The 14,589-nt window shown below is 50.6% G+C and overlaps 8 protein-coding genes across 8 annotated transcripts; 5 read left to right on the top strand and 3 right to left on the bottom strand.

Annotated features, from left to right (window-relative positions):
- Nucleotides 1-83: 83 nt before the first annotated feature.
- Nucleotides 84-1,214, top strand: IAQ61_001357 (uncharacterized protein; the record flags this gene model as incomplete). Its single annotated transcript, XM_003839614.2, has 1 exon — nt 84-1,214. One exon carries the CDS (start codon nt 84-86, stop codon nt 1,212-1,214), a length of 1,131 nt encoding a protein of 376 aa, XP_003839662.2.
- Nucleotides 1,215-1,807: 593 nt separating this feature from the next.
- Nucleotides 1,808-2,865, bottom strand: IAQ61_001356 (uncharacterized protein; the record flags this gene model as incomplete). The annotated part of the gene is made up of 3 exons (XM_003839613.1): nt 1,808-2,399; nt 2,463-2,695; nt 2,785-2,865. 3 exons carry the CDS (start codon nt 2,863-2,865, stop codon nt 1,808-1,810), a joined length of 906 nt encoding a protein of 301 aa, XP_003839661.1.
- Nucleotides 2,866-4,946: 2,081 nt separating this feature from the next.
- IAQ61_001355 (uncharacterized protein) lies at nt 4,947-5,481 on the top strand (the record flags this gene model as incomplete). Its single annotated transcript, XM_003839612.1, has 2 exons — nt 4,947-5,101; nt 5,154-5,481. 2 exons carry the CDS (start codon nt 4,947-4,949, stop codon nt 5,479-5,481), a joined length of 483 nt encoding a protein of 160 aa, XP_003839660.1.
- A 490-nt stretch (nt 5,482-5,971) lies between these two features.
- Nucleotides 5,972-6,172, bottom strand: IAQ61_001354 (uncharacterized protein; the record flags this gene model as incomplete). The annotated part of the gene is made up of 1 exon (XM_066095072.1): nt 5,972-6,172. One exon carries the CDS (start codon nt 6,170-6,172, stop codon nt 5,972-5,974), a length of 201 nt encoding a protein of 66 aa, XP_065954920.1.
- A 249-nt stretch (nt 6,173-6,421) lies between these two features.
- IAQ61_001353 (uncharacterized protein) lies at nt 6,422-7,921 on the top strand (the record flags this gene model as incomplete). The annotated part of the gene is made up of 2 exons (XM_003839611.2): nt 6,422-6,586; nt 6,689-7,921. 2 exons carry the CDS (start codon nt 6,422-6,424, stop codon nt 7,919-7,921), a joined length of 1,398 nt encoding a protein of 465 aa, XP_003839659.2.
- A 54-nt stretch (nt 7,922-7,975) lies between these two features.
- IAQ61_001352 (uncharacterized protein) lies at nt 7,976-8,775 on the top strand (the record flags this gene model as incomplete). Its single annotated transcript, XM_066095071.1, has 2 exons — nt 7,976-8,352; nt 8,523-8,775. The coding sequence occupies 2 exons, from the start codon at nt 7,976-7,978 to the stop codon at nt 8,773-8,775; spliced, it is 630 nt and encodes a 209-aa protein (XP_065954919.1).
- A 308-nt stretch (nt 8,776-9,083) lies between these two features.
- On the bottom strand, nt 9,084-10,239 carry TIM17_1 (translocase of the inner membrane). The gene is made up of 3 exons (XM_003839609.2): nt 10,063-10,239; nt 9,954-9,989; nt 9,084-9,870 (listed from the first exon to the last, which is right to left on the bottom strand). Exons 1-3 carry the CDS (start codon nt 10,129-10,131, stop codon nt 9,484-9,486), a joined length of 492 nt encoding a protein of 163 aa, XP_003839657.1. The 5' UTR covers nt 10,132-10,239; the 3' UTR covers nt 9,084-9,483.
- A 632-nt stretch (nt 10,240-10,871) lies between these two features.
- On the top strand, nt 10,872-13,796 carry IAQ61_001350 (uncharacterized protein; the record flags this gene model as incomplete). The annotated part of the gene is made up of 5 exons (XM_003839608.2): nt 10,872-11,055; nt 11,120-11,263; nt 11,319-11,954; nt 12,010-13,512; nt 13,570-13,796. Coding segments are annotated over 5 exons (2,694 nt in total), but the record flags the coding sequence as incomplete, so codon positions are not given.
- Nucleotides 13,797-14,589: the final 793 nt, after the last annotated feature.

Genomic DNA, 14,589 nt, shown 5'->3' with positions numbered 1-14,589 from the left:
CAACGGAGCAATTTGCTCACTCATCCCAGCCCCCACACCTCACATCCGACCTCCCACATCCCACATCCCACATCCCTAATCGAATGGCTATCCTCACACAGCAGCCAGTCAAGGGCATCTACCTTCTTGGCGCTCTCAGCTTCGAAATCGTCCGTCTCCCGCTTGTTGTTGTGAAGAATATCCTCAGCTTTGCTCGGCCTCATCCGGATTGGTCTTTCCGACAGAGTCTCAGTGTACATGCTGCCGGTGCTTTCATCCAACACGTTGCTTCGATCCAACCCACAACACCGCTGCCCCTTGAGCCTGGCGCCGAGGGAGAGCGTTTCGTCCTTGTTCAACCGGCGAGCGATGATACGTACCAAGGGCCTCTGCGGAGCAATGCAGACGTGAAACCCGTAAGCATTGGTGCAACCTGGTATCCTGCGCCCTTGACTGTTGGTAGCGACAAAAGCAACGTCTGTGTCGTCTTACACATCCATGGAGGTGCCTACGTCATGGGCGATGGAAGAACACAGGGGACAGGATATGCGGCCAAGTTGATGTTGAAGCATACTCCTGCTACACACGTTTTCTGCCCACAGTATCGTCTATCCACGTTACCCGCCTCCAAGACCTCAAATCCTTTCCCTGCCGCACTTCAAGACAGCTTGACTGCCTACCTATACCTCATTAAACAGCTCAAAATCTCGCCAAAAGACATCATCATTGCCGGTGATTCTGCGGGTGGGAACGCTGCCATCTCAATCCTGCGGTATATCAGCGAGTATGGTCCAGACCTCGGTCTCCCTGCCCCAGCCGCAGCCCTTCTTTGGTCTCCGTGGATCAATCCAGCGGACACGTCTGGCTCTTATGTCTACGACAACGATCATTATGCGACCGACTACCTCTCTACGCCCTTTACGACATGGGGCACTTCAGCCTACGCTGGTATTGCCGGTACGGAGATTCTCAAGCAGCCCTATGTTTCCCACAAGAGCCGCACCTTCAAGACGGAAACGCCACTGTTCGTCAACACTGGAGGTGCCGAGGTTTTGTACTATGATGACGTGGAGTGGGCAGAAAACATGAGGAAGGTAGGGAATAACGTCAAACTTGACGTAGAGAAGACGGCGCCTCATGACATTCTATTGCTTGGGAACTTGATAGGATTTGGCACTGAAGCTACAAACTGTGCGAAGAGGGCGAGTGAGTGGTTGAGGGAGGTTCGAAAATGAGGCATTCTGATTAAATGCACCTACTTGTAATCCTTGTATATATGACAATGGGGTTGTATATAGACGACTCCAACACTCTAAGGAAGCTCCGCATGGGAAGTTGGATGGCATCCTAGATTCATCCTGGATTTGTACATCCAATTCCACGTACTGAGGTCAGCTGATCTGATTAAACCTTAATTCGACATTTGGTAACATCATTTCAGGAACGGAATACTTCAGTGGTTGCATACCACATGAGATTTGAGTAGGCAAAGTATACAATGTTTGGTAAATTGTAAATATCCTTGATACAACCTAGCATTGCAGTAAGTAAAGTTGGTATCTTTGGGGTCGCTCCGAGTTATTTCAGTGAGTTCTTTATTGAACTCTCAGTTTGATAGTAGACTCTAATATGAAGGGCGTACTGGGAGGAACATTTTGGAATTCAACAGTGAAAGATCAGTCATTGGGAACAGCTATGGCAATTCTTTTGTAAGTTACTAGTGTGCTCTTGCAGTAGCATTGCAAAGCTGATTACGAGCATTGTCCGCATATCGAATTCACAAGTTCTGTCAAACGTATTCATAGATGGGAGAACCCTTACTGGGTACTTAACTAGATAGGAAATCGAGCACCATCTTGTTGAATAAATTCGGTTGCTCCCAGTAGCACCAATGGCCACCCCACTCCACTGTCACACCCTGTGCAAGCCCATTTCTGCCTTTCCCGTTCACCAGCTCCACGACCTTGAGTGGGCCCGCAGCAGGAAAGCAACCACTCCGAGCACTTGCCAAGACATGTACTTTAGTCTTACTCCCACTGTTTGGCCCAAAGTTGTGTTCGATGGAGAACCGCCAGTCGTTTGCAGTATGATCAGCCATGAGCTTGCCATACCACCATCCATCTCCCTTCAATGCTTCACCGAGGAAGAAGGATTCGTCTTCCTGCCATGTCTTAGATTTCACAGTAGGATCCCCGGGCTGGGGATATGCCCTGTAACCTAGACAGGCTGCTATCGTTCCAAGATGGGCCTCTTTTGGCGCACTTTCGAGAGCTCTTTGCATCTCAAGCAAAGCTGCAGGTGAATTGCAACCTTGATTGCCATATTCAGGACCCCAGTCTGACAAATAGTTTTGAAGAGGCGCCTGATCCACGAACATCATGTGCGAGAATGCTTTCGTTCCGAACAGTTCTGCATAGCACCTACTCACAGCATTAGTACGCCGTGTCAATTCGAAATCTATCCGATTCTGTCCCATGGCTCACCAAAGAATAGCAGCTCCCAGACTTGTTCCTATAGCTCCAATGTTGCCATCTTGTAACTTGAAGTGATCCATGAGATTCTTCAAGTCCATAGCTAACCGTGCAACGTGGAAGCCAGACTTTGGTTTCTCAGAGTCGCCATGTCCGCGGAGGTCAGGGACTATAACAAAGCGATCTTTCGATAACGCGTTGACACTGTGTTGAAAGACTTTGCCAGACCCGGTGAATCCGTGAAGCTTGATGAACGTGGATCAGCCCATGTATCATGAGATGAAGTAAGATATGGTGGTCTCGGTTGAGCTGGATAGGTAGTGTAAGCACCTACGAGTATCAATGGAACAGCACCACTTGTTCCGTACGTTTTGTAGTGCAAAGTAACAGCGTCGTTGGTAGTGAACGTTGGCATGGCGTATCATATGCTACGTTGATAAAACCTTGGTGGGTATTATGGTGAAGTTCTCAGCTACCTAATCTACGGTAATACCGCCGGTGTGGTACCGTGGGAGAAGGTGGGGCAACGCGTTTCATTTGCTGTGGAAGCGCCGTACCTGTATCCAAATATGACACGTCGAGGCGTCTCACTTCTATGACGCTGACAATTTGGCATCGTTCATAGGGTATTCCACATCCAGTATGGTAGCCTTCATCATCGTTGTTGTGTGGATAACAACAGGCTCATATCGGCTACCGGTAAATGCACCGACAAGTTCCGGTCCTCAGGAAGCTAACAACGACGAAGTATCATCAGTAAATTCCAGCTCGAACCTGGAGGTGAAACTGCGCACCCGAGTCTTTTCCCACTATCTGAGAAATGCGGGTCCTCGCATAGAAAGGGACTAGAAATGAGGGCAGCCGAAGAAATTACGCCAACTATCTTGTAATGCACACTACTTTTTGAAAAGCCGGAAAGGCAGTCCAGTGTTGTAATGTTAGCGCTGGCCATTTGACTGGTTCAATGTCAGTGCCACTACAATCGCTGAGTGGAAGCCATAGCATGGGTTTGAAACATCCGTTCAGATCACGAGTCTCTATCCACTACAATGACCACTACTGCACCAAGACCAGAAAGAATGGTGCTCAAGTTCTGCTACTGATCTCATGCGCACCGTGTCGAGAAAGGCAATCATGCACTTCCCTACATATTTTAAGCCACCGCCATGCTCATCTTTGGAATTCTTCCATCTCCAGTATGATAGTTATTGTGAGCTCAATACTGACAACGATAGTGACTAGGTTATGAAGCGTTATAGCAAAAGTATTGACAGCACCAAGAAGATCACCATGCGCGTCAGAACCATGCCCTCGCGGAGCTCATAGAGATGCACGGATATCAAATTTCACCCATAGATGAGGTCTACGGACCATGTCTCATGATAATTCGACGATGAAATGGCTCAATGAGCCTGTGTTCAGCAACCTACTTAGGCGGATTGCCTTGATGACCGTAAGGTACAATGTAGTTTGTCATTCTTCTGACTGAAATTGCCTGCGAATTCTGCTCTTTCCGACAGTAATGCGACTGAAGTCAGCCTGATCTACAGCTGCCCCGATATTCTGTCTAGACTTCCACCATGAAATCTGGGCTTCAAGATAGATTTCCATTTCAGTACTCAAGGGGCAAGAAAGACAGATGTAGAGCCAGGCAGTCAACACGCTCAGCTGATCATTGGGCTTATTTGCATGGCACAATCCAGACTTTGCGGATTATGATGCAAGATACAGGTTCATTCGCACTTGCTATAGTAAGTTGCTATGGCTCGATGAACATTTCTTCGTGGGGCAGTAGAGTGGCTGGGGTTGCGGCCCTACTTCCAGCATCAAGGGAAGCGCCGATGGATATACTGGCTCACGACCGGGATATCATTGTGCCCTGAAACTTTGATCATTCGAAATCGATCCGAAATACTGAAAGTGAGACCAATGTCCCTATGCTCTCTCCCCAGGCATAATAACGTAGAGCTATCATTGAGAACCCTTATCAGTAGCTGGAAAGTCATTACCGCCACTGTTTTTGAAAAGCCTTGGGGTACCTTTCGCGCACGGATATTGATATTAGAGATATCTACCTATGGGACATGCTCTTCTTCACGACTAATTGATGTCATCGCGTCTGTCCCCCATTTGAGGAGAAGCTTTTCCCAAGCCGGGATCTACGGCATGGCAGGCTTGTCAGCCCCGTTGTTTCGCGGTCGTTTCCGGCGCTACCTATAGGTACCGTACCATTTCACCGACGAACGGCCCCACGAACCACACAGTTCGTAGAAAATAGCAAGTACCAGTACGTGTCGCAGATCTGTAAGCTTGTGATGCAAGGGCAATTCTGCGGATGTTTCTCAGCCGACAGTGAGCTGTGCCCTCGTAGCTGTCCTTGAGCTCATAAAGACTCGTGGGACGCGAGAATACTCCATTTCCAACACTGATCCCAACTCGTCCAGGTCTAATTACTACACACTAATTATTACACATATACCTCATTCTGGCTTCAAAATGAAATTCTTTGTCCTCACAGTCCTCGTCGGGTCCGCTTTCGGCGGTCCCACACTGTCAGTTCGTCAAAATGCCACATGTGACATGGAAAAAGTTACACAACTTGCGGGCGGCATTCAAGCGAATTTATTTGTACAGCAACAGGAACTTGCTGGGTGTGCAGATGTTCCAGCAGTAATCACAAGTTTGGATCTAATCAGTACCCAGTATCAAATGCTTACAGAAGCTTGAGCCGAATCAGGCATCCAGCCAGTTCCCGGAGGAGCGACAGAGGGTCCTTGCGATCCAGCAACTTGGTATCAACATCCGCGCTCAGAACCAAAACCTCGCAAAAGATATCAATAGTCCCGCAATAGATGGATTGAACGTTGTGGAGGGGGCCCAGATTACAGAGATGCGACAGGTGATGGGTCTTACTGGAGACGGGGAAAAAGATAAGGACGTTTTGGAGACTTTAGTGAAGGAAGTAGAAGATGGGACGAAGCAGAATGAAGCCAACTTGGCTGCAGCGCAGGGACAGTGCAAGTCCGAGTAGTTTAAAAGCTTTAGAAAGAGTCGTTGTCATCCTCCAGAGGAGTTGAAATGGTTGAGCGGCACGATCAGTGATAATGACTCGCGTGTCGCACGTGAACGATTAAAAGTGCGCCAAGTAGGAGCTCTATGATCCTATTGAATATACAGTACTCTTGCCCCGAATAGAAGGTATATTGCGGTTTTCTTCCACCCACGGAGCCACTAGAGCGACTTTGGCTCTGGTAGTGACATTCATCCTTCTCGCATTTGACAGTGTCGCTGTGTTGGTCGTGGCTTTTGCTTTGAAATCACATCAAGTATCCAATACCCACCCGCCTTGAGTAGCCGGTAGCTGAAGAACTAAGACTTGATTCATCAATGAGCGTAGCATGACACAGCGTCCCATGGACTGATGGGAATATGGCGCATTGTAGGATCTGGATGATACGTACATGTTGCATCAGGTTAACGTTTTGGTTGGTGACGATGTTTGGCCCAATGGAATTCAGATTCTAGATGGATAATGTTAATGTTGGCATTGGCGGAATATCTGCCTGATTCTTGTGCCTTTCCCAGGTGGCCGTGGACAGACGAGCCGTTGATGATGAGGTGGAACAAAGTGGACGGCGTTGTGGACCAGAGGCCCCTAAGCGGGGTGGGGGTTGGCTGCAAGTGTGGGGGAGCTTCAGCGCTAGTCCAGTCTTGGTAGCCATGTTCCTGGGGGTGTTCGTGTGATCACGTGTTGGTGCCCCCCCGCCCCCCCACACAGCGACGCTTGCCTAGGTAGGTATCTGCCATCATTAATCAGCCATATCGCCATCCATCGCTTTGGTCCCTTTCCCTTGCAAAATTAAAGAATTCACGTTATCACTACGCAACCGTTAGCTCACCTCCCCCCCCCTCCCCCCCTCTCCTGCTCTCAGCAGTGTATTCATCACATCCTCCTGGGCCGCTGTAGCATAATGTTACAGTCAAAATGGGCCTCGAAGCCCGACACGGCCACCAGCGACTCTCAGAAGCCCGAATCCATAGCCACCGAGATAGCAGCGCCCTCAGTCGACGCGCGAGGTGCCCCTGCGGCGACGGTCGCTGACGCAGCCCCAGTACAAGCCGACCATGTCCCTGCGGTAAGCACCGATAGAGGATAGACAGCCTGTGTGCTATGCCACGCCACGGCCCACGCGTGTTTCTATCTGGGCGCAAATGTACAATGCTAACAGGTCCCGCAGTCCTACGACCCTGCCTACGATGACCCCTCGATTGACCCCTTTGCTCAGACGGCAAGTACCGACGATCTCTTCTTCGACGATGATATGACGCCCATAGCTGAGCCCGTCATTGAGCAAGAGCCCGTTGAATTGCAAGCGTCTGCCGCCGAGTTTGTCCCCAAGGAGGCGCAGCCACCGACCTCATCCCAGGCGCATCTGGCTCCCCACGCCCCGCGCGAGCCACGCAATGGTGATAGAGGAAACCGCGGTCGTGGCAGAGGCAGGGGCCGTGGACGCGGTCGCGGAGCCAACTACATCGACGTCCGTTTAGAAGAGAAGGAGCCAATCCTGCACGAGGCAGATAAGACGGCGGAGCTCACACCAGCAGCCGTAGAGAAGCCATCTTCTGACAACGCAGCGACCCCATCGGTGCCCGCATCTGCCCCAACAGAGCCCAAAGAGAAGCCTACGCACTCGGTTCGTGGCGATAGAACGTTGACTGGTGGAGCGGCACGCACGCGCCTGACCGAGGAACAGCTAAACGCGAAGCTCGCCAACATGCGCTCCAAGAATGAAGCGCTGCAGACTGCCCACGCCCGCGCCGAGGCTGACCAAGCCAATTTCGAGGCCCGGGAGGCCGTCCTCAAGCAGCAAGATATCGAGAAGAAGAAAGTGCAGGCGGAGAAGCAGAAAGCTGAGCGCCAAAATCGCCAGCAGATGATGGGCGAGCGCGAGAAGAACCGTCTGAGAAAATTGAATGCCCAAGGCGGCCGCGAGTGGGACTTCGAAAAGGAAGAGGGCTTCTCTGGCACGGGAGAGGAGAAGAGGCGCGGCGCGGCGCGAGGAGCACACGGAGGCATTGCACCTACGCGGCCCAGTGAAGATTCTCACGCAGACGAGCCCATGGAAGAAAATGCGTATTCCCACTCTCAGCGCGGAAGGGGCCGCGGCAGGGGGGGACGGGGTGGTCGAGGCGGGCGTGGCGATTATGAAAGCTCCAGACAGCCAGAGCCGAGGAAACACAGCTCGCAGCAAGCGCCATCAGCAGCAGACTTCCCCGAACTGCCTTCCGCTACAGGGTCCACACCCAAGGACAATGGTGCGCCGAAAGTGCTAGACTTCCCAACGAAGGGGAAGACGACGGGAATCAAGAAAGCGGACCCTGTACGACCCGATCTTCAGAAACAAGAATCATTTGGCCTCCCATCTCCTCTGGAGAAAGGTCGCAGTTGGGCGGACGAGGTCGGCTCGTAGTAGGGGCGCGTAGAGCCTCAATGGGCGGAAGATATCACTGCAGCGGCTGCCAGGATGTTCCCGAAGCATGCAGGTCTAGTTAGTCATCGTGACATGCAGCACTGTTGTTATGATGCGAGGAGGTGCAATCCCAGTTGCCCGTTAGCCAGAACTTGCCCAGTACGGACCTGGAAATGTCTCCTACACGGCGAACTACAAAGCCTCCCAATCATGCCTATCGACTTCCGTCTCGGTAGTCAATTATATAATCAGCTTTGTTTCATCAACCGCTTCCCTGATGCTGGACTACAAAGCTCCACTGAACCAGTTCCAGCGTTCGCTCCAGCTCAGGGCCCAGCGACTACCCCAGCACCAGTTCCACCATCAGATCCAGGGAAGTCCGGTCATCATAATCTGGAAGTCCTGGCTGATCATGTAAGGCTGCTATACTTGTACCGGCTCTGCCTATTCTAGGCTTGGAATGATTGCTCCTGACACTGCTTCATAAGCTGCGACTACCAGCCCTCAACCACTTCCATTGGCGGATTTTGTGTCCGCCAGTCATTAACTAATATTCAAGTCCTAGTGACTCGATCTAATGTGAAGGACACTATGGTCTAAGAGATGCCGGACAATTGGGTCCGCATAACCGCAAACGTTTCAGCACTGCGCAGCTGGAGTCTGTTCAGCAGCTTACCTCAAAGGCCAGAGTCACATCTTACAAACCTTGCCAGCGTGAGAGCTGTAAGGCGATCACAAAAGTGTTCCCTGGCTACTCCTTAGGTATAGCTGCTCCAGATCTATCAGTGGAGGCCGCGGGTGCAGCACTGGCGGTCGGCGTGCCGCCAGTGTTGGCATCGATAGGAAAGTCCTAGGCGGCCAACCAACTTGAATAACTGACTGATCACCAGCCGACGCGAGCCCTGGGGGATGGAGAGTAGGACGTGGGCCCTAGAGCCAGCGAATGGTAGAACCCGCCCTCAAAAGTCTCCAGACATACTAGTAGCCACCATGTGCTTTCGTTCCAAGTTTTGGTTTCCGCTGTACAAGTTCGAGAGCGCAGTCGAGCTATAATCCGCCCACAAGATAGCCTGCACTGCAGAAATTTTCAGTCGACGCAAAGACCAGTGTAGGGTATGCAATGACTAATTGTATTAAATCGCTTTCAGGCCTTGCAAGATCGTTCATGACTATGCACAAGTGGAGTAGATGGTGAAGTGGCTTTTATGCATTGATCTATGGTGTCAGCAACGACAAGCAGTATGCAGCGCTCTGAGCCCCTTCTACAGAAGCCTTCGCTGCCGTCTTTCAGAAATCATGACTGCATATATATGGTACAGATATAGCCCAAAGCTGAGGAGAGTGTGAACGCCGACCGCAGCCAAAATAGGCTGTTGCGGTAATATGCCAGAACCCGGAACCAACACCGCATTGAACAGCCAAGTCTCCTTGTTCCTTTTCTTCCTGGCTTTTTTTTTAACATTATAGTCCTTCATTCGTTTGCTCGTCCGCTGCGCTTAACCACATGCTCTACCGCCCCAGGAAGCGCGAAGGCTAGAATGGCTCCCACATGCGCGTGCACTCTAAGCAGCGACAGCCATCCCTCCACCACCACCCCCTCCTGCCCCCACATCACTCGGCGGTGGCGGCGCATCCAGTCTGGTGTTATCCGCCATCATCCTGTTGAAGCCAATACTGACGCCCTCAATCACGGCCAGCAAAATCGCACAACTTATCGCCCCATTTCGCATACTCCTGTATCCTCCTCGCACAGCCAGCGAGCCCCCGGTGAAGAAACCAGCGATGATGGCATTCCATGGGTCTTCCTTCTTCCGTATGCCCTTGACAGCACAGTCGTATGTGTTGAAGAGGCCTCCCCAGACGCCAAAATTGCCGCCCAGGACGGGGGCGCGCGCCTTGATTGCTGTGAGGGCCCCGATGCGACGCTCGCCGTAAGGAGAATTGCGGAACTATTGGGCATGGTTAAGTTAGTGTTGGGTTGTGGGAGTGGGGCAAAGTTTGTAGGGTGAGAAGAAAGGGTAGGGGCTCTTACGCCTTTCACGCCGTGCCAGACTGCACCACCGACAGCCTAGATAGATTTATGTTAGTGTGATGCATCGATAGTGGTGGAGGTGGTTGGTGGTGGGAGCATGGGGACATACACCCATGGCAAAGGCGCCGCCAAAATCATTGAGAATGACCCAGGGACAAGGATCGCGCGAATGATCCATTCTGCAGCGGTAGAAGAGAAGAGAGCCTCAAAGGGGGGAGAGGATTGAGACAGGATTATCGCGTGGGCTCGCTATAGGCTTCGGGTTTGTCGTCAGATGCTGGCTGGCACTTGCACCTATGATGATGCGGTTGCGAGACTTTTCCCAGCCGGCCACCGCGCTAACTGTAACCTGCACTAGTGCGCGGGCTCCGACAGACGACATAGATTGCCCAAAACAAATGCAAACACCGTCTGCCCTCATCACCACCACCACCGACACTGGCTCCTCCCAGTCTACTGGGTGTCAGTTCCAACTTGGATTTTGAAAGGGTCGACACTGACAGACGTCTTCTGCTTCAGACACGTTTTGTGCCAATTTTCTCAGTCCAGTTCAACATATTTCTCTCCTTCCGTGATGGTTGCCAAAAGGTCCGAGATAGATTTCGATGTGAATATAAAGAGCATTGCAGTGAACACAGCGCGAATGCGGACTCTTTTCATCTGCCATAGTCCTTTATACTTTCTGCTCTGCCGTCTTAGTCGTACGCAGAAATCAATGGGTCAAAATTCCAATCACTTCTTACCTTGCCCATGAGCTTTCACCTTCACCTCATTTTCCCAGCCCCACCAGGTCTTGGCACGAGTCGCAGTGGCTTTATTTACCTCTCACCTCCCTCACCTTCCTTACTTATCTCAGTTCTCTCACTTAGTTCAAACCCCTACTACTTGTGTTCCCACCTCTCTCTTCAGCAAATATAGGCGACAATGTCCAAACGCAGTAGCAAGGGTCTCAAGCCGAACGCTTCTGCGGCCATCACGAGCGATGAAGGCGAGAATTCAGATACAACGCTAGAGAGCCGCCAGTCTACCAGTCGCTCGACGCGCGATGAAACATCCCGGCTGAGCGAGGAACTTGAACCCATGAGCATCGACGATGTTTCTGGTGAGATCGCCTCTTTCCCCTCTTAGGTACAATCGAAGCAACACTGTGTTGACATGCCCTACAGATCAGTCTTCTTCAAACGTTGCACCTCATGACGAGATCGACCCACTTGGGCGAGATGTCAAAGAGGCAGCTACAGCTCTTAGCCAGCTTGAAGGACTTGGACTACAGAAGTTTGACATTTCGCTTCCGCGATGCATCGTACTTGGTATGTTTTCTTTTTGTTTAATAACGGAGAACCTACTAACAAGACTTCAATGCAGGGCAACAGAGCACTGGAAAATCTTCGGTTATTGAGGCTATCTCAGGCATCAAGACACCCCGCGATACCGACACCTGTACCTGCTGTCCCTTGTACATTAACATGAAGCCTTCGAACACTTCCAACGACACATGGACAGCACGAGTTTCCCTCCAGCGAGACTACGTACTAGACACACGGCCAAAAGAGGCGGCCAAAGAGCTTTTTCCTGGGTGGATACCCACAGAATCAAGGAGAATCTTTTTCGCGGAGACAAGATCTCGCCTTGACCTTGAAGGCATCATCCGATCTGCGCAGAGCGCTAACTTAAATCCACTCATTGACCCGAAAGCATTTTTGGCTACCCCGGGACCGCGTATTGATATGAATCAGAACAAGTTCAGTCCTAACGTGGTATGCATCGACATCACGGAGCCTGGTTTACCGTCTTTGAGTTTTTTTGACCTGCCCGGTCTCATCAGTCAAGCTGAAACCGATGAGGAAGCGTACACTGTGCCATTGGTACAGAATTTGGTTGGACAGTACGTTGAGGAAGAAGGCTCACTGATACTTGTAACGTGTGATTTGGGCACAGACATTGCCAATTCCACTGCGGCGGGGCTAGCACGCCAATACCACGCTACTGACCGATGTATTGGTGGGCAAATATTTCTGTTGAACTTCCTGAATAACCACACTAATCAGAAGCTTAGGTGTATTGACCAAACCTGATCTGCTCGCGCCCGGGACCACGGACCAATCTTTGCTCAATGTTTTAGATGGCAAGCGTTTCAAGCTTGGCCATGGCTACTTTGTTGTCAAGAATCTCAATAAGCAAGAGATTCGTGATGGACTAGGCCATCGTGAAGCTCGCGCCAACGAGATGGAGTTCTTTAGCAAAGGTCGCTGGGCAAGCAATCTCCGTCGCTTCCAGGATCGCTTTGGGACAAAGAACTTGCAGCTTTACCTTTCGAAACAACTCGCTAAGCGCACTTTCAACAGGCTTCCCGAGATCCGCAGTCAGATTCGGGCCCAGCTTAACGATATCGAGAACGAGCTTGAGAGAATTCCAGTTACTCCAGCACACAGTGCTGTGAGGGCGATCACTGATCATATAATGGAATTTTCCCTCGATGTTCGTTACGAGATGGAAGGCGAGCACGGTTATACGGAGTGGTGGAATACTTGGGAACGTATCCAGAACGATTTCAGAAATGCGCTTATGGCAATGAAACCTGCCCTAATGACCAAAGGACTTCTCGATGAAGGCATTTACGCATGTACCTTGCCCGGCACCTCAGCGGATAACGCCTTTCCGATCGACTCTGATGATGATGACGATATCCCGATGCACGATGTGCAAGTGAGCCCCAAGAAGCGTAAGCTAGAAGATTCGTCCCAAACTCAGTCATCGTCAAAGAGTGCGGTTATGGGCGCAAAGCAACACCCGAAAGGATCCCCATCAAAGCGATCAGAGAAAAAACCTGTGCCATCTGGTTTCGCAAAATTCAAGAAGAGTTATAATCTGGATGCGGTCGTTCATGAGATCAGCCAATCTTCCAAGAGCAAAATACCAAATCAGATACACCCGAAGGTTCGGGACGCTATGATTGTCGAGCCACTGAAAGATTGGCGACGCCCCATGAACCTATTATTTTCAAATCTTGAAAATGAGATTTCATCGCGCATGCAGTTTCTTTTCAACAAGCACTTCGTGAAACGCCAAGGCACTGAGCTGTTCCAGCAGAGTTGGAAGATTATTCACGAAATACTTTCCAACAACATCAACCAGCAGCAGACAACTATGGCACAAGAAGCGCTCGAAGATGAACTGGAGGGTCCATATATTTTCCACCAAGACGTCTTTAACCAGGAGAAGGCTACAGTCCGCGAGATCTACCGTCAGCATCGACAGCACATGCGCTTCGGCGTCTTCTTATCTGAGGCCAACGGTTCTCTAGGCCGGAAATTGACGCAAAATGAGCAAGACAAGGTCCGCAAGGACAACATGAAGATGGCATTGATTGCGAAAGAACCAGAACCGTACGAGAAAGTTATCGACCTGATCGCCGAGATCACATCGTATTACAACATCGCAGCTCGGCGCTTCCACGATTCAATATGTATGCGCATCGAGTCAAAGTTCTTCAAACAACTCCGTACTCAGCTGCGCGAGGAGCTCGAAACGGGTCTGGGCATTCGAGACGAGGACCACGGTGAGCATCTACAAGCGTAATCAAGTAGATCTTTACAAGACTGACTAACAACACCAGGACCTGTAATTGCACAACGTCTCCTAGTCAAATCTCCTGAGCACGAGAAACGTCGGCAGCAACTTCTTATTCGAAAGGAAGCCTTGAGCAAGGGTTTGGAGTGTCTCAGTATGCTAGACGTCAAGTATCAATGTGTCTCGTCAGGCAGCGCTGACGGTGCTACGGATGAGTTCGGTCATGAGGGATCTGATTCCTTCATGATCACACCTCCAGTTGAGGGGTTCTGAGCTTTGAAGTAACATATTTGGTCTTCATGTCGCTCACTCGTTTGATTGTCGAGGAGCAGATGAGCTTTCGTAGCGTCACTCGTGCTGGGGTACTGGCAAATGCTCACTTCATGAGCATCACAGTAATCATGATCTGGGTTCTGTATGGTACGGAAGCCGATACGATTGTGGAGGCTAGGAGGTTCTTGTCGTTTGTCACGGCCTATGCTCTCGTCGGTTTGCAACGTAGCAGTCGCTCTGTAAACCAAGGAACAAATTACATGGATACATTGTGCGATTGCTCCTACGCACCTTGCAGGTGCACATGTACATGGCTTGTCAGACTTGAAATCACTCATGTTTACAACATGATATGATTAACATTTCAAACCGAAAACATACTTAGTTCCTCTCATCACATACTACTGAATATATGCGCCTTTTTCGGACCCCTCGTGTTCATGTTGGTACGATGTCGCGATGAACTAACTGTATGCACGCCATTATACTAGTCTGCGCGTTGATCGGACTGATCACGTACCGGTACCTTGTCATTCACAATCTACAACCTAGTAGATTCTTTCTATCAAGATCTTGCCAAGGCAACACAGCACTATTGCACCTACCCTAACCAACATATCTGCCCAATCCATGCGTTTTCCGTCTCAGCTCTCCCACACACAGCTCTTTGTCTACTACGGTATGCTCGTGTGCAATCTAGGTAGTTGTCCGCCGGGGTTGGGTGCCTGTTGACAAAGCGAACAAAGGCCATGGATGCCCCCACGCCGGATTAGGCGACTTGCACAATCATCTA

This window comes from Plenodomus lingam (assembly GCF_022343315.1).
Source record: "Plenodomus lingam strain CAN1 chromosome Unknown contig_12, whole genome shotgun sequence".
NCBI classification, from domain to species: domain Eukaryota; kingdom Fungi; phylum Ascomycota; class Dothideomycetes; order Pleosporales; family Leptosphaeriaceae; genus Plenodomus; species Plenodomus lingam.
Note: the sequence above shows the minus strand (reverse complement) of the source record. Positions and strands in the feature narration are given on the sequence as shown.

Excerpts from the sequence above, each read along its gene's own strand:
- TIM17_1 (XM_003839609.2), bottom strand. The coding sequence starts at position 10,131 with ATGGATCATTCGCGCGATCCTTGTCCCTGGGTCATTCTCAATGATTTT. Across the intron at positions 9,990-10,062 it reads GCGGCGCCTTTGCCATGGGT|GCTGTCGGTGGTGCAGTCTG; the intron begins GTATGTCCCCAT and ends AAATCTATCTAG. Across the intron at positions 9,871-9,953 it reads TCTGGCACGGCGTGAAAGGC|TTCCGCAATTCTCCTTACGG; the intron begins GTAAGAGCCCCT and ends CATGCCCAATAG.